Genomic DNA, 22,117 nt, shown 5'->3' on the forward strand with positions numbered 1-22,117 from the left:
CGTCCACTTCGTCCACTTCTTCCACTTCGTCATCTTCGTCCACTTCCTCCACTTCGTCAACTTCGTCCACTTCCCCAACGTCGTCCACTTCCTCCACTTCCTCCACTTGCTCCACTTCCTCCACTTCGTCCTGTTCTTCTTCCTCTTCGTCCACATCATCCACTTCCTCCACTTCCACCACTTCCTCCACTTCCTCCACTTCCTCCACTTCCTCCACTTTGTCCACTTCGTCCTCTTCCTCTTCCTCTTCGTCCACATCGTCCACTTCCTCCCCTTCCACCACTTCCTCCCCTTCCTCCACTTCGTCAACTTCGTCCACCTCGTCCATTTCGTCGATTTCTTCTTCCCGTTCTTCCACTCCGTCCACTTCCTCGACATCCTCCACTTCCTCCTCCGCTTCATCCACTTCCTCCACTTCCTCCACTTCGTCCATTTCGTCCACTTCATCCACTTCGTACACTTCGCCCACTTCGTCCACATCGTTACCTTCGTCCACTTCGTCAACTTCGTCCACATCGTCGACTTCGTCCACTTGGTCAACTTCGTCCACATCGTCCACTTCGTCCACTTCGTCAACTTCGTCCAATTCGTCAACGTCCTCTACTTCCTCCACATCCTGCTCTTCCCCCCCTTCCTCGGTTTCCTGCACTTCCTCCACTTCCTCCACCTCGTCCACTTCCTCCTCTTCCCCCACTTCGTCAACTTCGTCCACTTCGCCAACTTCGCCAACTTCGCCGATTTCGTCCACGACGTCCTCCTCCACTTCCTCCACTTAGTCCACTTCCTCCACTTCGTCCGTTTCGTCCACTTCGTCCACTTCGTACACTTCCTCCACTTCCTCCACTTCGTCCCCTTCGTAACCTTCGTCCTACATCGTCGACTTCATCCACGTTCTCCACTTCGTCAAGTTCATCAACTTCTTCCACTTCGTCCACTTCCTCCACTTCCTTCACTTCTTCCACTTCCTCCACTTATTCTTGCACTTCGTCCACTTCGTCCATATCGTCCACTTCCTCCACTTCCTCCACTTCCTTCACTTCCTCCGCTTCCTGCCCTTCCTCCACTTCCTCCACTTCCTCCACTTCGTTCACTTTGTCCATATCGTCAACTTCGTCAACTTCGTCCACTTCATCCTGTCGCAACCAGAATCGCGACGGGACGACGATCCATAAAGAAACGGGTTTTGAAAAGAGATTTGGAGTCGCCACCATAGTTTATTTTGGAAAACTACGGAAAAACCATAAAATGATAAAGCACGGTCCACTAAAACCAAAGATTGGGTTCGGGAGTCGGTTACGCGTGGGGAAGGTGTTAGCACCCCACAACGCCTGCCCTAAGGCAGTACCTTTAACTAAATGCACGGATATGATGTGGTTTTTAAAATGTTTAATTATCCCCTAAAATAAAATTCTAAATAAACAAAACATAGTTTTTAGTTTTTTGGGCCCGACAAGGATTGACCTTGCTCCTACGTATTCTCATTCAAAATGAGAAATCAGGGTTACGTAGTTCTAGTTAAGAGATTGTTTGTTGTTTGGAAAAGCAGATGTTTTTAATTTTTGGAGATTTTATGTTTTTTAATATTTTTGAGAAAAAGAAGGTAATGAGTACTAGGCCAACGCGAACGGTCGCACGAGTACTCATACCTTTAAAATGATATTTAAATATTTTTAATCATCTTTTTTTTTTTTTAAAAAGAGAAATAACGATATTAAGCACTAAGACGATGCGGACGATCACACGAGCACTCATACCGTTATTTACTTATTTAGGAAGACTTGAGAGTATTGAGTGCTAGGCTGATGCTGACGATCGCACGAGCACTCGTACCCTCGTTTAATATTACGTAAATAAGAGAGAAAAGTATTGAACACTAGGACGATGCGAACGATCACACGAGTGTTCAACTTTTAAACGTATTTTTTTGAAATTTTATTTAAGAAAAGGTTTTTAGCACAAGGACGACGCGAGCGGTCACACGTGTGCTTAACCTTCAAAACGTATTTCTTTTGTAAATTTATTTAAAGAAGAAGAAAAGGTTTTTAGCACAAGGACGACGCGAGCGTTCACACGTGTGCTTAACCTTCAAAACTATTTCTTTTGTAAATTTATTTAAAGAAGAAGAAAAGGTTTTTAGCACAAGGACGACGCGAGCGGTCACAAGTGTGCTTAACCTTCAAAACTATTTTTTTTGTAAATTTATTTAGAGAAGAAGAAAAGGTTTTTAGCACAAGGACGACGCGAGCGGTCACACGTGTGCTTAACCTTTAAAACAAATTTTTGTAAATTTATTTAGAGAAGAAGAAAAGGTTTTTAGCACAAGGACGACGCGAGCGGTCACACGTGTGCTTAACCTTTTTAACAAATTTTTGTAATTTTCTATTTTATATATGTATATAAGTAAAATTATTATATATATATATTTTGAAATAATTGGATATTTAAAAGAAATAAATAAGATAAAGTAATAAAATAAAAATGAAATGAAATAAGATAAATAAAAAGGCAAATGAATAATTAAATAATAATAAAAATAGGGGTACCAAAATAAAAATAATATAATGTCGAACGGTCAGTCTAAAAGCTTGGATAACGAACGGTCCGTGGTAAAGGCCGAACGTACGTTAGGAAAAGATTCAGAGTCACGAGCGCTCGTTGTGGAGAGGTGACGAACGTACGTTGAGAAAAATAGACTGAATGACGAGCGTTCGTTGGGTGATACGACGAACGTACGTTGAGTACAGTAAGGTAGATGACGAGCGTTCATTGGATGATGTGACGAACGGACGCTGAGAAGAGGAGGCTAGTCGACGAGCGCTCGTTGGGTAGATGAGGTGGGATAACGAACGCTCGTTATGGAAGAGCGTTCGTTGGGAAGCTGTGGGAAGTGGAGGCCGAATGACGAGCGCTCGTTTGGGACGAGCGTTCGTTGGGAAAATGAGGTTGGATGACGAACGAATGACGAGCGCTCGTTTGGGACGAGCGTTCGTTGGGAAAATGAGGTTGGATGACGAACGCTCGTTATGGACGAGCGTTCGTTGGGAAGATGTGGCTGGATGACGAACGCTCGTTATGGACGAGCGTTCGTTGGGAAGATGTGGCTGGATGACGAACGCTCGTTATGGACGAGCATTCGTTGGGGAAATGTGGCTGGATGACGAACGCTCGTTATGGACGAGCGTTCGTTGGGAAGATGTGGGAAGCTGAGACTGAATGACGAGGGCTCGTTTGGGACGAGCGTTCGTTGTGAAGATGAGGCTGGATGACGAACGCTCGTTATGGACGAGCGTTCGTTGGGAAGATGTGGGAAGTGGAGACCGAATGACGAGCGCTCGTTTGAGACGAGCGTTCGTTGGGAAGATGAGGCTGGATGACGAACGTTCGTTATGGACGAGCGTTCGTTGGGAAGATGTGGCTGGATGACGAACGCTCGTTATGGACGAGCGTTCGTTGGGAAGATGTGGCTGGATGACGAACGTTCAAAAAAAGCCAAAGGTTCCTGGACGTACGCTCGATTTTGGGCCTGGCCCAATTGAATGGTTTCTAACCTAGAATTTCCTAGGGGTTCTACCTTCCCACTTTCATTCACTCCTCATGCTGCTCCTCTCAAATGAGGCCAATGCTTCCTTCTCTCTGATCAAAAGGGTTCAGAGACACTCACTTCTGTCACTCAACGACCACGTCTTCTTCCGATTGACCACCGCGGACCAGACTAGCCACCGCAACGAAGGTGGCCACCGTATCACTGCCTCTACGGACCAGCTACCATGCCGTCGTCTCTCTCGATCTATCCACCGTGCCACGCCGCGCCATACCGCGCCACTGCTTCCTTGCTCTTGTCTGCATTCTCCGATACTGGCAACCTAGGGAGGGGTTCGTCTCCGCCAGTTCAAACATGCGGGCTGCCTCTTCTTCGTCGAGCTCTCCGCCTTTCACCGCCGAGACCATCGTCGGCCATCGCTCCAGCTCATCCCTTCATTCTTGGATTGTGCGATGGGTTTTGGATTTGGTTTGTTGAGATTGGCCGTGAGCGTGAGAGTTAGGAAGGAGAGAGGGAACGTGGTGAAACAGAGAATGAATGAAAGGGGAGGTTGGTGATGAGGGAACTCATGATGTTCAGAGGAAAAGCATTCATGATGGAATAAGCATAAGAAGCAGTTATGCAGTAAGCGGTCATGATGAGTCTGGATGTACAGATGAAACAGAGACTTACCTGTTGCTACGGCTGCTGCTATCGTTCGCTGCGTAGCCGGTGATCTCTTCTCGCCGGTGCCGGTGCCAATGCTGACTCTGGATGATGATTCCAGATGATGGTTCCTCGTGTGCCCTCCTTTCCCCTTTTCCTCTCTCTGATCCAAAAAAATCCTCTCCCCAAAATCTTTGGAATCCTCCTCGTAACCACCTGGTCCCCCTTTTTTTTCCAAAAAAATCTTAGAAAAATCCTTTCTAACAACCTTGTCTCCCTCCTTCAGACACGCGTCCCATTCATCCTCTCCCCCTTTTCCACGTTTTTTTTTTATTTTTTTTATTTTTTTATTTCAATTTTATTTTATTTTTTAATTATTTTTAATTTTATTTTTCAATTTTTTAATTATTTTGATTAATTAACTCTATTAAAACAAATTGAAAATACGAAATAAAATAGAAATTGAATTAAAAGCAAAGATCTAAATACATAAAAATAGAATAAAACAAAAAGGTAAAATAAAATAAAAGGAAAATAATAAATAACCAATAAAAACAATCTTTTACAACCCGGACAAAATTGAGTGTTGACAGCTGCCCCTCTTTACTTAGATATTACTAAATAATATGAAAATTTAATCTTTTCGTATTATTTAAGTAAAGCTAAGTAAAGATAAAAACACTAATTTTGTCCGAGTTTCAATCATGAAAGAAAACGAACAAAATGATTCAAGTCACGATACCAAACGACCAATGTCAAGTAAAGTATCAGTAACAAAAACTAAAACCTGGATTTGACCATTGCCTCGCAGAGGGCCAAACTCACAGAACTGAAATTTAAATCCGACCATTGCCATGCAGAGGGTCAATAACAGAAAATTAAACCTGGATTTGACCATTGCCTCGCAGAGGGCCAAACTCACAGAACAGAAATTTAAATCCGACCATTGCCATGCAGAGGGTCGATAACAGAAAATTAAAACCTGGATTTGACCATTGCCTCGCAGAGGGCCAAACTCACAGAACAGAAATTTAAATCCGACCATTGCCATGCAGAAGGTCGATAACAGAAAATTAAAACTTGGATTTGACCATTGCCTCGCAGAGGGCCAAACTCACAGAACAGAAATTTAAATCCGACCATTGCCATGCAGAAGGTCGATAACAGAAAATTAAAACCTGGATTTGACCATTGCCTCGCAGAGGGCCAAACTCACAGAACAGAAATTTAAATCCGACCATTGCCATGCAGAGGGTCGATAACAGAAAATTAAAACCTGGATTTGACCATTGCCTCGCAGAGGGCCAAACTCACAGAACAGAAATTTAAATCCGACCCTTGCCATGCAGAGGGCCGATAACAGAAAATTAAAACCTTGATTTGTAGCTTTGAAAAGTTGATAAATGCCGAGTTAAACATGAAGATTTTGCAAACAATTCTCCTTGCTTCCTTTGAGATGATGTTATGTCATGATGGTGCATGAATGCCTAGATGCATGAGACTTTCATTTTGTTCTTTTCTTTTACTCTCACTTTTCATCATCATCATTTTTTTTTTTTTTGAAAGCTCCATGCTTGGAATCCATTGTTAATATTGTCATCAAACACGATGTACGTTCAAAACGCATTCCTTAAAAACAACGTTGATATGTATAAAACCCTTTGATGAGCAGGAAGAAAGTGTAACCCTGAGTTTAAAATTCTTTTTATCGCTTTTTGCAATCCAAATTAACTTGAACCCTGTAGGATGTGGAAGAATGGTTATGAAAAGCAGATGAATAATGATTTTCTGTGAGCAAGTATTAACGTATGTGTGTCCCTTATTTGGGGGAAAGTGCTATTAACATGTTGGGCTCCCATATTGCCCCAATTTTGTACAATAAGTATGCTTTGGAAAAGTGAAAAGATTTGTATATGAAGGATTCCCCCCAAATTGGACGATCTTCGATTGACAGGGAGACCTTTTTTTTTTTTATTTTTTTTTTTTTTTTTTTTTTTTTTTTTTTTTTTTTTTTAAACTGAATGCGTCGTTCACCACATCATTTTGTTTCCAAGTTAAATTCGTGAGAAAGATTAGGACAAACATTTTTCAGTCAGCGTGGACTTTTATTGGCTTGTACCGTGGCTAAAGGTCAAAGGGTTTTTGAAAGAAAGGATAATGAAGGCCCAAATAAGTGTTTGACGGTTAAAGTCTTTAAACAAGAATCATTTGCAAGGTGCCCAGTCAACTGTCTTTAGAGATTTGAACTTCAGGCATCCTTTATTGTTGTTTTTTTTTTCTTCATTTTTTTTTTGTTGCCCCTGCTGTGGTCCTTTATGATATTTTCCTTTTTATTTTTGTTTTGTTTTTCTTTCTTCCTTTTAGAGATTTCCCCCTCAACTTTGGATGCTTATGATGTATCTTTTTAAGTTGACGTCGATATGCTAATAATTCTTGTCTAGGGTGATGAAAACAATTATGAATTTTGGCTCAAAAGGGGTGCAATTGGATGAACTGCTTTTGACGATTGGATAACGAAAAATGGCCACACGTCACTCTGAATCTTGTTTGTCTGATTTTCTCTTGAACTTAAACCTGAAACAAAACTATGTAGTGTTTGACACATCCACTTCATTTTTCCTTTGCTTTGTTTTCCCTCTTTTTCTTTCTTTTTTTTTTTTTATATATATATATATATCTCCCTGATCAACGGATTATCGATGATATGTAACATAATGAAAACTGCCCCAATATTAGGCGGCGAAATCCTTCATCTTGTGGGAAACAAAAATTAGGGTTCAAGTAATGTGAATGCAGATGCTTTATCAAGAAAAGAACACCGGTTACTCCCAAAACCTTGAATCAGGGAAGTACTCACCAACGGTATTTTTCAAAACTTTTTTTTTTTCGAAAAATACTATGTCCTTGACAACTTTATTAACAACAAACTCAACATGTAACCCCTTTTTTTTCTTTTCACCTTTTTTTTCGTTTTTCCTTTTCGACATCCTCCAGGACCGAGCTTGCCAACCTGATATACTGTGATGCTTTTATCAACACGCGTTTACTTATTTTCGTTTTCATTTCCCCTTTACTACTTAACAGCTCAGCGTGACATGCAATATTTCAGATGGAATGCAAACAACCAAAATATGAATGAACTCATGTGAAATTTATTTAGTGAATAAAACACAGAGTACAATAAGCGTTAAAGACAATATCAACATCCCTTTAATAGCAACCACTATCACGGAATCATCATGCGTAAAACTTTTTTACTGCATCAGAATTAACTGGCAATGGTAACTCCTCTCCGTCCATTCTCGTGAGAATTAGTGCCCCACCAGAAAATGCTTTCTTCACTACAAATGGCCCTTCATAATTTGGAGTCCATTTGCCTCTATGATCCTTTTGTATGGGTAGAATCTTCTTCAACACCAGCTCACCTTCATGAAATTCTCTTGGGTGTACTTTTTTGTCAAATGCCTTCTTCATTCTTCTTTGATACAATTGTCCATGGCATACTGCTGTTAGTCTCTTTTCATCGATGAGATTGAGCTGGTCGAAACGAGCTTGAACCCACTCCGCCTCTTCTAATTGGGTTTCCATTAAAACTCGTAAGGACGGAATTTCCACTTCAAACGGAAGTACTGCTTCCATTCCATATACAAGCGAGAAAGGCGTTGCCCCAGTCGATGTTCGTACCGAAGTGCGATAACCATGTAAAGCAAAAGGAAGCATTTCATGCCAATCCTTATACGTGACCACCATCTTCTGCACAATCTTCTTGATATTTTTGTTAGCAGCCTCTACTGCCCCATTCATCTTTGGACGATAAGGAGAAGAATTAAGATGATGAATTTTGAACTCCTCACATAACTCTGTCATCATCTGGTTGTTCAAGTTAGTGGCATTATCAGTGATGATCCTGTTAGGGAGCCCGTATCTGCAAATCAACTCCCTTTTTATGAACTTGGTCACCACCTTTCTGGTCACATTAGCATAAGAAGCGGCCTCAACCCACTTGGTGAAGTAGTCGATTGCGACTAATATGAAACGGTGTCCATTTGACGCCTTTGGCTCTATAGCTCCGATGACATCTATTCCCCACATCGAAAAGGGCCATGGTGCAGACAACACGTTCAAGGTCGTGGGTGGAACATTGATATTACTTGCGTATACCTGGCATTTCTCACACTTTCTCACATGTGTACAACAATCATTTTCCATAGTCAACCAAAAATACCCCGCTCTCAGTATCTTCCTGGCCATTGAGTGCCCATTCATGTGCGTGCCAAATGTACCCTCGTGCACTTCTTTTAGTATCAGCTCGGCTTCTTTTGCATCTACGCATCTAAGGAGAACCATATCATGATTCCTCTTATATAGAATATCCCCACTCAAAATGAAACTGCCAACCAACCTCCTTAACGCCCTTTTATCGTTTTCTGATGCCTTCTCTGGATATTCTCGGGTTCTAAGATAATGCTTGATATCAAAGTACCAAGGTTTACCATCTACCTCTTCTTCGATGAAATGACAGTACGCTGGCTTCGCATGACTCTTCATTTCAATCATTGGCAATTCTGCATCTTGATCAACTTCAAACATCGATGACAAAGTAGCCAATGCGTCTGCTAATTGATTATCTTCTCGCGGTATATGATTAAACGTGATGGAATCGAAATACTCAATTAATCCCTTGATGTAAGCTTGGTATGGAATTAATTTAGTATCCCTAGTCTCCCATTCTCCCTTCAATTGATGGATGACCAAAGCTGAATCTCCATATACATCCAGAATTTTTGCTTTAGACTCTATTGCTGCTCGAATACCCATGGCACAGGCTTCATATTCTGCGATATTATTCGTGCAATTAAAACACAACCTTGCCGTCATTGGAATGTATTGATTCTTAGGAGAGATAAGCACTGCCCCTATTCCATGCCCCATTACATTCGAGGCCCCATCGAATAATACCGTCCAGGCTTTTTCATCTTTGTCCTCTTTGTTCTCAGCAAATAAAGCCATGATATCTTCATCAGGAAATTCAGGTTGCATTGGCTGATAATCATTAATGGGCTGATGGGCTAAATATTCCGCTAAAGCGCTACCCTTGATAGATTTCTGAGTAACATATACAATGTCATACTCCGATAATAGCATCTGCCATCGAGCTATCCTTCCAGTGAGAGCAGACTTTTCAAAAATATACTTGATAGGATCCATCTTGGATATCAACCAAGTAGAGTGGCTCAACATGTATTGCCTTAGACGATGAGTAGCCCACGCCAGTGCACAACAAGTTCGTTCTAACGACGAATATCGTTGTTCGCAATCTGTGAATCTTTTGCTCAAGTAATATATAGCATGCTCTCTTTTCCCGTCTTCATCATGCTGACCCAATACACAACCCATTGAATTATCCAATACGGTCAAATACAAAATGAGCGGCCTTCCTGGCATAGGTGGACGCAATACAAGAGGGTCTTGCAGGTATTGTTTGACTTTTTCAAAAGCAACTTGACAATCTTCATTCCAGACTACGGCCTGATTTTTCCGTAGTAACTTGAACATTGGTTCACAAGTATCAGTTAATTGGGAGATGAACCTAGCAATGTAATTCAATCTTCCCAAAAAACCTCGAACCTCCTTTTCTGTTCTGGGCGCAGGCATTTCCGTTATCGCTCTTACTTTGTCCGGATCAACTTCTATCCCTCTTTGACTGACAATGAAGCCCAACAATTTTCCAGACTTTACTCCAAACGTGCATTTGGCAGGATTTAATCTGAGTTTGTACTTTCTCAGTCTCTCAAATAATTTCCTTAGATTGAAAATATGCTCCTCTTCTGATTCAGACTTTGCAATCATGTCATCCACATAAACTTCAATTTCCTTATGCATCATATCATGAAAAAGTGTCACCATTGCCCTTTGGTATGTTGCCCCAGCATTCTTGAGTCCGAAAGACATAACCTTATAGCAGAATGTTCCCCACAACGTGATAAAGGTCGTTTTTTCCATATCTTCCAGTGCCATTTTAATTTGATTATATCCCGAGAATCCATCCATGAACGAAAATAACGAAAATTTGGCCGTATTATCAACCAGAGTATCGATGTGTGGTAACGGGAAATTATCCTTCGGACTTCCTTTATCTCATCCTTCTCTCCCAAGTTGAGTATTTCAATCTCCTCCTGATGGGGTTTTATCTCCTTAGATTCTTGTTCCACTAATCTCAACAATTCTGGAGAGGGTTCTTCTACATCATCTTCGAAATCATCTTCCGTATTATTGATAGGGTGCTCAAAATTAGGAACATTGATATCATTATTTTCAAAACAATCATTGTCACATCTGCATCATTTAAATTTATGAAAAAGTATAAATAAATAAGATAAACAAAGAAAAATGCCAAATGATGATGAAATGCAACTTTATTATCACGCTGAGTGAAAAGTAAAAAGAATAAATCCGCGAAACCTCAGTTCTAAAGCCCCAATCGAAACTATAAGCTTAATTAAAACTATTACATTTTGTTCACATTAAGCATCACAGGTAAATCCAGTGTTTCCCAATTGTTGAGTTGAGTATCAGGGGAGCAAGCCCACACAAAGCTCGAACTTTGAGGCCTTTCTTCATCCTCCACCGCTGCTATCTGACCAGTGTTGATCCACCCAGCACTGCGGAAACTTTCCTTGATGTCAACAATGTGAATTTTGCTCTCTCTGGGCCCTCGTCTTTCTGCACGAGCCAGACTGCGCTCTTTTCTTTCTTCAATCACTCTTTTCCTGTCTTCCTTGGTAGGTTTATACCCCAAGCCATATCTGTTCTTGTTTTCAACGATTTCTAGAGGGAATGCTCGCCCCTGCCGATATTTACCCAAACCTTCCCTATATATATAGCCCTCTTTTAGCATAATCTTGGCCATCATAATAGAAGCACATGATAGACGAGGATTTACTGGAAACGGTTCCACACAAGCATTTCCCACAATTTCCAACGATTGGAAGGCTGTCTCGAGAGCTTCTTCAGCCGCCTCAATGTAGCGCGTGGATGATGGCCCACTCACAAGAAGATCCTCTTCTCCTGATACTATCACCAGCTTATCTCCTATCACATACTTCAACTTCTGGTGTAGTGTAGAAGGCACAACTCCCGCCGAATGAATCCATGGGCGCCCCAACAGACAACTATAAGCTGGCAGGATATCCATAACTTGGAACGTTATTTGAAAAACACATGGGCCAACTTGCATTGGTAATTCCACCTCTCCCATCACTTCTCTTTTACTACCATCAAACGCCCTCACAATCATTGAACTAGGCCTCATATGCATTCCTTCGCAAGGTAGCTTTTCCAGAGTTGCTTTCGGCATGACATTCAAGGAGGACCCATTGTCCACTAAAACACGCGCAATAACATGATCCAGGCATTTCACAGAGACGTGAAGAGCCTTGTTATGCCCTCTTCCCTCAGCTGGTATCTCATCATCCGTAAAAGTGAGATAATTATTAGCAACAATATTGCCAACAATACCTTCGAATTTATTCAACGAAATACCTTGCTCCACATGAGCCTCACTGAGTATCTTCATTAGCAACTTTCTATGTGATGCCGAATGCATGAGCAAGTCTAACAAGGATATACGAGCAGGCATACGATTTAACTGTTCCACCACCTTATATTCACTTTGTTGTATGAATTTTAAAAATTCGCAAGCCTCCTCTTCAGAAACTTCTCTCCTCTCTTCCTTGTCGGGGATTTCCTCTGTCTGTGCACCCTTCCCCTTTAAGAACTCTTTTGCCTTCGCGGCCATCGTTGCTTCCCTATCATTAACCCTTTCTCGAGCCAACTCTGGTGATGTGAAAATTCGACCACTCCTAGTCATTCCCCCTATTCCTGATATGTTTTTGACGACAGGGTCGACGCTTTGCGTTTCGCCTGACGCATGCGTCCCATATCTCCATGGGACGGCTTTTTCGTTCTTGTAAGGAAAAGGGGCTGGTACATGGATAACTACAGGCGACCTTCCTTGAGTTGGTGGGATAGAAGTAGTCTTAGTGAAACGAATCACTAATGGTTCTGGTAAAATCATACCGGATTCATCACCAGTCTGTGCAAATACATCTCCCTCCTCCCTCTTGTAACATACTTGCATCAGACCACGATCTAGCAGGTCTTGCAGAATTTCTTCAAATTCAACACACTCCTCAATAGAGTGCTCAGCCTCTGGGTGGAGCGCGCATGCCATACTCTCATCATAATCACCCTTCAAGATACCCACTTTCAGCAATGCCTCCAAAATAAACCTCCTAGAGCTCTTGACTTCTTTCACATTTCTCACCAGCTCATGCTCTTTCACTTCGACAGCATTCGTCGAAGCACTTCCATGCCCAGATAAAGGATTGGACTCAACACTAGGCTTATCCTCTTGGAACTTTAACCACCCGGAATCAATTAGAGTCTGTACTTTATGCTTGAAAGCCAAACACCTCTCAGTGGAATGACCAGCGGCCCCTCCATGATAACTACACTTTGCATCTGCATCATAACCTCTTGGATACGGAGGCTGCAAAGGCTTCAGGGGACAAACAACAACTAAACCTTGTTTGATAAGATGAGGCAATAATTTCGTATAAGTTGTAGGAATTGGGGTAAAGTTAACATAATTTCTTTCTTGGTTCCTTCTTGGATAAGCATTTGGACCCACATTCATATTGGAACCTACATTTGCCCCTCCCCTCCAATTATTCGTCGGGATGTATTGTGGTTGATAGTATCCCGGTTGTTGTTGAGGCCTAATTTGATGACCAAATGACGCGTTAGCTGCATGTGGATGTTGACCCCAGTATGGTCGATAGTTATGAGTGGGAGCCTGACCTCTCCACACGGGGGTTGCAGATGCTGCATGCACATCTCCCTCCTTTCTTTTCCCTGAGTTGAAATTGGGTTTTTTGGAGTTTGCACCCGCCGACGAGCCATATGCAATCTTCCCATTTTTCAACCCGATCTCTATTCGCTCGCCTATCACGATGATATCGGCGAAATTTGAAGATACATTTCCCACCATATGTTCATAAAATGGTGGTTGGAGCGTATTTACAAACATTGCCACCATTTCTTTATCATACAAAGGCGGCTCAACTTGTGCAGCCAATTCCCTCCACCGCTGAGCATACTCCTTAAAAGTTTCGTTGTCTTTCTTCGACATGTTTTGCAGCTGTAAACGATCTGGCGCGACATGTGTATTGTATATGTACTGCTTCACAAAAGCATCAGCCAAGTCTGCCCAACAACGAATTCGAGTCGGCTCCAAATGGGTATACCAGTTTAACGTCACTCCAGCCAAACTATCTTGAAAAACATGGATGAGCAGCTGCTCATCATAAGCATATGCAGCCATCTTTCTGCAAAACATGGTTAGATGGCTCTTTGGGCATGTCTTTCCCTTATACTTCTCAAAATCTGGCGCCTTGAACTTATGTGGAATTTTGACGCCAGGAACCAAGCTCAATCTAGAAACATCCCCAAATCCATAACTTTCATACCCCTCCACAGCCCTCAATCTTGCCTCTAGGCTCTCGAGTTTATCCTTTGCCCCATCGACATTACTAGTTACCCCCTGAAACGAAGTATATGGCGCAACCCTTGTAGAAAAGCCCTCTCCGGTAATCACAGGTGGCACCGGGGTTACTCGTATTCCATCAGTCATGCTTGCATGCATCCCTTCATTTACCATAGGTGCAGACATTACAACAGGTCCCTGAGTATTGATTGGCGGTATGTTAGCAGTGGTAGGGAAAGAGAATGAAGCCTGCTCCCCTTCTGTGTATTCTTCCACAGGTGGGGTGTAACCTGGAGGCAATCCATACATTGGGAATGAAACAGATTGGCTCCCAGCATTGAACAACGGAGGGTAATATTGAGCATTTCCCTCAACTTGCGAAGACGTCGCCCCTCCCGTAGTCTTCAGGGCTTCGAGAGCCGCCAAAATCTAGGCCATTTGATCCTTCAACTGGCTAACATCAGCCTTAATAGATTCGTGTGACTGCTCCCAATTCTCCATGACCTTCGAGTTAGCTCTGGTCCTGTACGGATGTCGTGGAAAATTTGCCGTTGTTTTCTCACTTGTACTGTTGCTATTTTTTATTAAATTAAATTAGATAAGGATGAAAAGTGCAAAACAAAAGAAAACATGATGCATGCTAATGATAAGTGGAAATGACAGGATAACGACGACAATACTGATGGAAAATTAACACAAGCCGATACCAAACAAACATCCCTTATCTTTCATTTCAAGAAAATTTGATCCATTACATCGTCTAAATAACAAAACATAAAATTCCGATGTACATCAATCCCGCGCCCGGGCAATGAAAGATTTCATCTCTCCCACCAACCATTTACAATGATTAATAAACAATTCTATTTCCGCTGGTGAGTTACAAAAATGAGTGCTTGCTTCAGCATTCGACACCATCCTGGGGATGTCTTCAATTGCCCCGTTTGCCAAAGCAGCCAACTGAGAGAATCTTTCCTTCCAGTGCTTTACAGCCATTTCTTGCTCGGCGATGTGCTCTTCCATTCGCTTTATCAAGGCCTGATGCCTTTCTTCAAATTCTATCGACCTCCATCGCTCCTCCTGTTCCTCGATATATTCCTCCATTTGTTTTATCAGAGTTCGATGCTCTTCCTCTGCTTCTGTTAGCTTCCAACGCTCCCTATTCATATCCGCCTCAAACGACATGGCCATCTCTTTCATCTCATGCCCCGCTTTTTCTATCTGAATCTGCGCTTCTCTTAATCTCTTCAGGGCTTCTCGTTTATCTCTTTTGGCTTCTTCGTAGAGGTGCTTCCACTCCTTTCCCTCTTCTAAAGCCACCTTCTTCTCGTTTACCCTCATGGATAATTCCTTACTCGTGGCGGCTAGATCCTGTTTCACTCGAAATGTGTAATCCCTCTCAGCCTTCTGGCTTTTGACAAGGTTTTCATAAGCCCGCGACTTTTCTTCATTATCATTTTTCATATCCACAAGATCATTACGCGCCCTTTGTAATTCGTTTTCCAACCTAGCATTCCTAATTTTCAATTTCTCCATCTCAGCTTTTAGTTGTTGCACCTCTTCACTTTCTGGGGCTTGAAATGGTCCTTCACTAGCTGATTGATCTTTGATTGACTTGAAAGGCAGCTTGACTACTTTCACTCTCTCCAGAATCCAGGTGTGATAACTAACACTGCTATCCACTACTCCATCCCTCAAGTCCTTCTCTGCTCGAACAACATTTTCCCAGGCGCTTTTAACCTTTCTTAACAATTCGATGAAATGCCCGTCTTCGTAATAAATGAATAGGGTAGCAAGGTAATCTGATGAAGGTGCCCCTTTTATAGGATGCCCAAATTGTCTTTGCACCAAAAGAGGGTTGTAATTTATACAGTACCGGGCACCTATGAGAGGCACATTAAGAAAACTACCACAATGTTGTATAGCCAGTTTATTTCCGAGCCAAGGAAGGCGCCATTTTATACTTCTTTCGCTCAAGCCGGCAAGGAATCGGGCCCAATCGTTTCCTCCTTTACCTTTAAGCCCTTGGTGTGACAAAGTCTCCGATAGACTCTTGACGTCGACCATCTCCTTAAACACGCGCATTGTCATCCATGTATACAACGCCGGTAAGCAACAAAGAATCTTCTTTCCCTTTCTCTCATGGTAAAAACTCAAAGTCCCATAAACATCCGCAAGAACTGCTGTTATAGGATTCTCTGATCTGGTTTTACTCTCCACGAAGACGTCTATCGCGATGTAATCCACAAATTCTTCTATTTTGGGAAACAAGACTGCCATATATGGTGAGGGCTAATACATCCATGAAAGTTTCCCAATCCTCTTTATCAGCCAAGTGATGTAAATACTGCTCTAGATATCCCTGTGATAACCCATGCACTTGATTCCTCATCATCATCCTGTCTTCAAGCTCCTTGGGATGTAATTTCATGATGGTAGCAATAGTGGGTATAGAGGCATGATGCTCTAAATGTTGATAGGGAGTGGTGCCCTCCAATGGCAAACCCAAGATATGCTCGAACTCCTCTATGGTTGGCGCCAACTGAAAGTCTTGAAATGTGAAACATCGAAGCGGAGAATCATAATATTGTGCCAAGGCTGTGATAGCGGGTATTTGTACTTCAACCTCCATTAAATTCAACAAATTTCCATATCTTCTCTGAAAGGTTTCTCTCTTTATAGTCTTAAGCCTTTTGCCCAAGTTTATCAGCCCGGTCAAATTTCCAACATGAGTCCTTAGACTATATTTCTTTCTTAAATCGGAAGAGTCGGTATGCCGTGTAGCATCGGATCTTGTGTTAACATCCATCTCGTATGAAGTCAAGTAGGTACCTGTGATTTCCCTTAAAATTAACATGTTACTAAATGATGTATGAATATGATGCATAATAATAAAATAACATGACAAAACAAAACACATGCATGGTATGAAATGTAATATCATAAAAAAAACGAACAGCGTGAGGGTTACAGAAGCATATATTCCTCCCATCGTGCCCTACCAAAGGTTCATTGCTTTGAGTTCAAGGTCAAGTATATGCAATCTCACAAGGATGATTTCCTGAACCTAAAGGTCAAAGGTCACTAGAGCTATGGTCCCCTTCAAAGCATCTCCACAACAGTCGAGTAATCAACTAGGTGTGAAAACACATATGAAGAGAACAGACTCTAGCTGGAGTTCTCACGATAGCCAAACAGGAAGTACATCCCAGAGTGACACCGCTACACAACTCCTCTAATTCTAAGCTACGCTCAGACCCGGGTATAGGGCCCCACTCGTGATATGCCAAAAGTGTGTGTGTGAAAGGAGGAAATTATGCACACCCAAACCCTCACCTGCAAAACAACCAGAAAAATTCCCAGGCAGATATAAACATATTGTCTACCCTAGGGTTCAATATTCCACAGTTATTGCAGTTATTCCAAATATCACACATAGATAGAGAAAAGGGAAAGAAAAACACAAAGCAAAACCACACCAAATTCGCGCATCTAATTAAATGACTCGACTCTCTAGACGTCCCCAGTGGAGTCGCCATCTGTCGCAACCGGAATCGCGACGGGACGACGATCCATAAAGAAACGGGTTTTGAAAAGAGATTTGGAGTCGCCACCATAGTTTATTTTGGAAAACTACGGAAAAACCATAAAATGATAAAGCACGGTCCACTAAAACCAAAGATTGGGTTCGGGAGTCGGTTACGCGTGGGGAAGGTGTTAGCACCCCACAACGCCTGCCCTAAGGCAGTACCTTTAACTAAATGCACGGATATGATGCGGTTTTTAAAATGTTTAATTATCCCCTAAAATAAAATTCTAAATAAACAAAACATATTTTTTAGTTTTTTGGGCGCGACAAGGATTGACCTTGCTCCTACGTATTCTCATTGAAAATGAGAAATCAGGGTTACGTAGTTCTAGTTAAGAGATTGTTTGTTGTTTGGAAAAGCAGATGTTTTTAATTTTTGGAGATTTTATGTTTTTTAATATTTTTGAGAAAAAGAAGGTAATGAGTACTAGGCCAACGCGAACGGTCGCACGAGTACTCATACCTTTAAAATGATATTTAAATATTTTTAATCATCTTTTTTTTTTTAAAAAAAGAGAAATAACGATATTAAGCACTAAGACGATGCGGACGATCACACGAGCACTCATACCGTTATTTACTTATTTAGGAAGACTTGAGAGTATTGAGTGCTAGGCTGATGCGGACGATCGCACGAGCACTCGTACCCTCGTTTAATATTACGTAAATAAGAGAGAAAAGTATTGAACACTAGGACGATGCGAACGATCACACGAGTGTTCAACTTTTAAACGTATTTTTTTGAAATTTTATTTAAGAAAAGGTTTTTAGCACAAGGACGACGCGAGCGGTCACACGTGTGCTTAACCTTCAAAACGTATTTCTTTTGTAAATTTATTTAAAGAAGAAGAAAAGGTTTTTAGCACAAGGACGACGCGAGCGGTCACACGTGTGCTTAACCTTCAAAACTATTTCTTTTGTAAATTTATTTAAAGAAGAAGAAAAGGTTTTTAGCACAAGGACGACGCGAGCGGTCACAAGTGTGCTTAACCTTCAAAACTATTTTTTTTGTAAATTTATTTAGAGAAGAAGAAAAGGTTTTTAGCACAAGGACGACGCGAGCGGTCACACGTGTGCTTAACCTTTAAAACAAATTTTTGTAAATTTATTTAGAGAAGAAGAAAAGGTTTTTAGCACAAGGACGACGCGAGCGGTCACACGTGTGCTTAACCTTTAAAACAAATTTTTGTAATTTTCTATTTTATATATGTATATAAGTAAAATTATTATATATATATATATTTTGAAATAATTGGATATTTAAAAGAAATAAATAAGATAAAGTAATAAAATAAAAATGAAATGAAATAAGATAAATAAAAAGACAAATGAATAATTAAATAATAATAAAAATAGGGGTACCAAATTAAAAATAATATAATGTCGAACGGTCAGTCTAAAAGCTTGGATAACGAACGGTCCGTGGTAAAGGCCGAACGTACGTTAGGAAAAGATTCAGAGTCACGAGCGCTCGTTGTGGAGAGGTGACGAACGTACGTTGAGAAAAATAGACTGAATGACGAGCGTTCGTTGGGTGATACGACGAACGTACGTTGAGTACAGTAAGGTAGATGACGAGCGTTCATTGGATGATGTGACGAACGGACGCTGAGAAGAGGAGGCTAGTCGACGAGCGCTCGTTGGGTAGATGAGGTGGGATAACGAACGCTCGTTATGGAAGAGCGTTCGTTGGGAAGCTGTGGGAAGTGGAGGCCGAATGACGAGCGCTCGTTTGGGACGAGCGTTCGTTGGGAAAATGAGGTTGGATGACGAACGAATGACGAGCGCTCGTTTGGGACGAGCGTTCGTTGGGAAAATGAGGTTGGATGACGAACGCTCGTTATGGACGAGCGTTCGTTGGGAAGATGTGGCTGGATGACGAACGCTCGTTATGGACGAGCGTTCGTTGGGAAGATGTGGCTGGATGACGAACGCTCGTTATGGACGAGCATTCGTTGGGGAAATGTGGCTGGATGACGAACGCTCGTTATGGACGAGCGTTCGTTGGGAAGATGTGGGAAGCTGAGACCGAATGACGAGGGCTCGTTTGGGACGAGCGTTCGTTGTGAAGATGAGGCTGGATGACGAACGCTCGTTATGGACGAGCGTTCGTTGGGAAGATGTGGGAAGTGGAGACCGAATGACGAGCGCTCGTTTGAGACGAGCGTTCGTTGGGAAGATGTGGCTGGATGACGAACGTTCAAAAAAAGCCAAAGGTTCCTGGACGTACGCTCGATTTTGGGCCTGGCCCAATTGAATGGTTTCTAACCTAGAATTTCCTAGGGGTTCTACCTTCCCACTCTCATTCACTCCTCATGCTGCTCCTCTCAAATGAGGCCAATGCTTCCTTCTCTCTGATCAAAAGGGTTCAGAGACACTCACTTCTGTCACTCAACGACCACGTCTTCTTCCGATTGACCACCGCGGACCAGACTAGCCACCGCAACGAAGGTGGCCACCGTATCACTGCCTCTACGGACCAGCTACCATGCCGTCGTCTCTCTCGATCTATCCACCGCGCCACGCCGCGCCATACCGCGCCACTGCTTCCTTGCTCTTGTCTGCACTCTCCGATACTGGCAACCCAGGGAGGGGTTCGTCTCCGCCAGTTCAAACATGCGGGCTGCCTCTTCTTCGTCGAGCTCTCCGCCTTTCACCGCCGAGACCATCGTCGGCCATCGCTCCAGCTCATCCCTTCATTCTTGGATTGTGCGATGGGTTTTGGATTTGGTTTGTTGAGATTGGCCGTGAGCGTGAGAGTTAGGAAGGAGAGAGGGAACGTGGTGAAACAGAGAATGAATGGAAGGGGAGGTTGGTGATGAGGGAACTCATGATGTTCAGAGGAAAAGCATTCATGATGGAATAAGCATAAGAAGCAGTTATGCAGTAAGCGGTCATGATGAGTCTGGATGTACAGATGAAACAGAGACTTACCTGTTGCTACGGCTGCTGCTATCGTTCGCTGCGTAGCCGGTGATCTCTTCTCGCCGGTGCCGGTGCCAATGCTGACTCTGGATGATGATTCCAGATGATGGTTCCTCGTGTGCCCTCCTTTCCCCTTTTCCTCTCTCTGATCCAAAACAATCCTCTCCCCAAAATCTTTGGAATCCTCCTCGTAACCACCTGGTCCCCCTTTTTTTTTCCAAAAAAATCTTAGAAAAATCCTTTCTAACAACCTTGTCTCCCTCCTTCAGACACGCGTCCCATTCATCCTCTCCCCCTTTTCCACGTTTTTTTTTTATTTTTTTTATTTTTTTATTTCAATTTTATTTTATTTTTTAATTATTTTTAATTTTATTTTTCAATTTTTTAATTATTTTGATTAATTAACTCTATTAAAACAAATTGAAAATACGAAATAAAATAGAAATTGAATTAAAAGCAAAGATCTAAATACATAAAAATAGAATAAAACAAAAAGGTAAAATAAAATAAAAGGAAAATAATAAATAACCAATAAAAACAATCTTTTACAACCCGGACAAAATTGAGTGTTGACACATCCATTTCGTCCACTTCTTCCACTTTGTCAACTTCCTCCACTTCCTCCTCTACTTCGTCCACTTCCTCCACTTCGTCCACTTCCTCCACTTCGTCCACATCGTACACTTTGTCCACTTTGTCAACTTCGTCCACTTCGTCAACTTCGTCCACATCGTCAACTTCGTCCATTTCGTACACTTAATCAAGTTCGTCAACTTCTTCAACTTCGTCAACTTCCTCCACTTGCTCCACTTCCTCCCCGTATTCCACTTCCTCCAGTTATTCTTACAAGTCGTCCACTTCGTCCACATCCTCCACTTCCTCCACTTCCTCCACTTCCTCCACTTCCTCCACCTCGTCCACTTCCTCAACTTTCTCCACTTCGTCCACTTCCTCCAATTCGTCCACTTCGTCCACTTCATCCACTTCGTCCACTTCGTCCACTTCGTCAACTTTTTTTCAACTTCGTCCACTTCGTCGATTTCGTCTAGGACTTCCTCCTCTACCTCCTCCACTTCGTCCACTTCCTCCACTTCGTCCACTTCGTAACCTTCGTCCACATCATCGACTTCATCCACGTCGTCCACTTCGTTAAGTTCGTCAACTTCTTCCACTTCGTCAACTTCCTCCACTTCCTCCACTTCTTCTACTTCCTCAAATTATTCTTGCACTTCGACCACTTCGTCCATATCGTCCACTTCCTCCACTTCTCCACTTCCTTCACTTCGTCCACTTCCTCCTCTTCCTCCACTTCCTCCACTTCCTCCACTTCGTCCACTTCGTCCACATCGTCAACTTCGTCAACTTCGTCCACTTCCTCCACTTCCTCCTCTACTTCGTCCACTTCCTCCACTTCCTCCACGTCCTCCACTTCGTCCACTTTGTACACTTTGTCCACTTCATCAACTTCGTCCACTTCGTCAACTTCCTCCACATCGTCAACTTCGTCCATTTCGTACACTTCGTCAACTTCTTCCACTTCGTCAACTTCCTCCACTTGCTCCACTTCCTCCCCGTATTCCACTTCCTCCAGTTATTCTGCCACTCCGTCCACTTCGTCGACATCCTCCACTTCCTCCACTTCCTCCACTTCGTCCACTTCCTCCACTTCTTCTACTTCCTCCACTTCGTCCACTTCCTCCACTTCGTCCACCTCGTCCACTTCCTCCACTTTCTCCACTTCCTCCACTTCCTCTAGTTCGACAACTTCGTCCACTTTGTCAACTTCGCCAACTTCGTCCACTACCTCCACTTCGTCCACTTCATCCACTTCGTCCACTTCATCCACTTCCTCCTCTTCGTCCACTTAGTC

General features: G+C 42.5%; 1 protein-coding gene across 1 annotated transcript; it reads right to left on the reverse strand.

Moving 5' to 3' along the window:
• Positions 1-4,209: 4,209 nt before the first annotated feature.
• LOC148203719 (uncharacterized) lies at positions 4,210-13,238 on the reverse strand. The gene is made up of 3 exons (XM_088107727.1): positions 12,006-13,238; positions 10,790-11,963; positions 4,210-4,349 (listed from the first exon to the last, which is right to left on the reverse strand). The coding sequence occupies exons 1-3, from the start codon at positions 13,236-13,238 to the stop codon at positions 4,210-4,212; spliced, it is 2,547 nt and encodes an 848-aa protein (XP_087963853.1).
• Positions 13,239-22,117: the final 8,879 nt, after the last annotated feature.

Source organism: Vigna umbellata, chromosome 2, assembly GCF_029865625.1.
Source record: "Vigna umbellata cultivar VRB3 chromosome 2, Vumbellata_1.0, whole genome shotgun sequence".
NCBI classification, from domain to species: Eukaryota; Viridiplantae; Streptophyta; class Magnoliopsida; order Fabales; family Fabaceae; genus Vigna; species Vigna umbellata.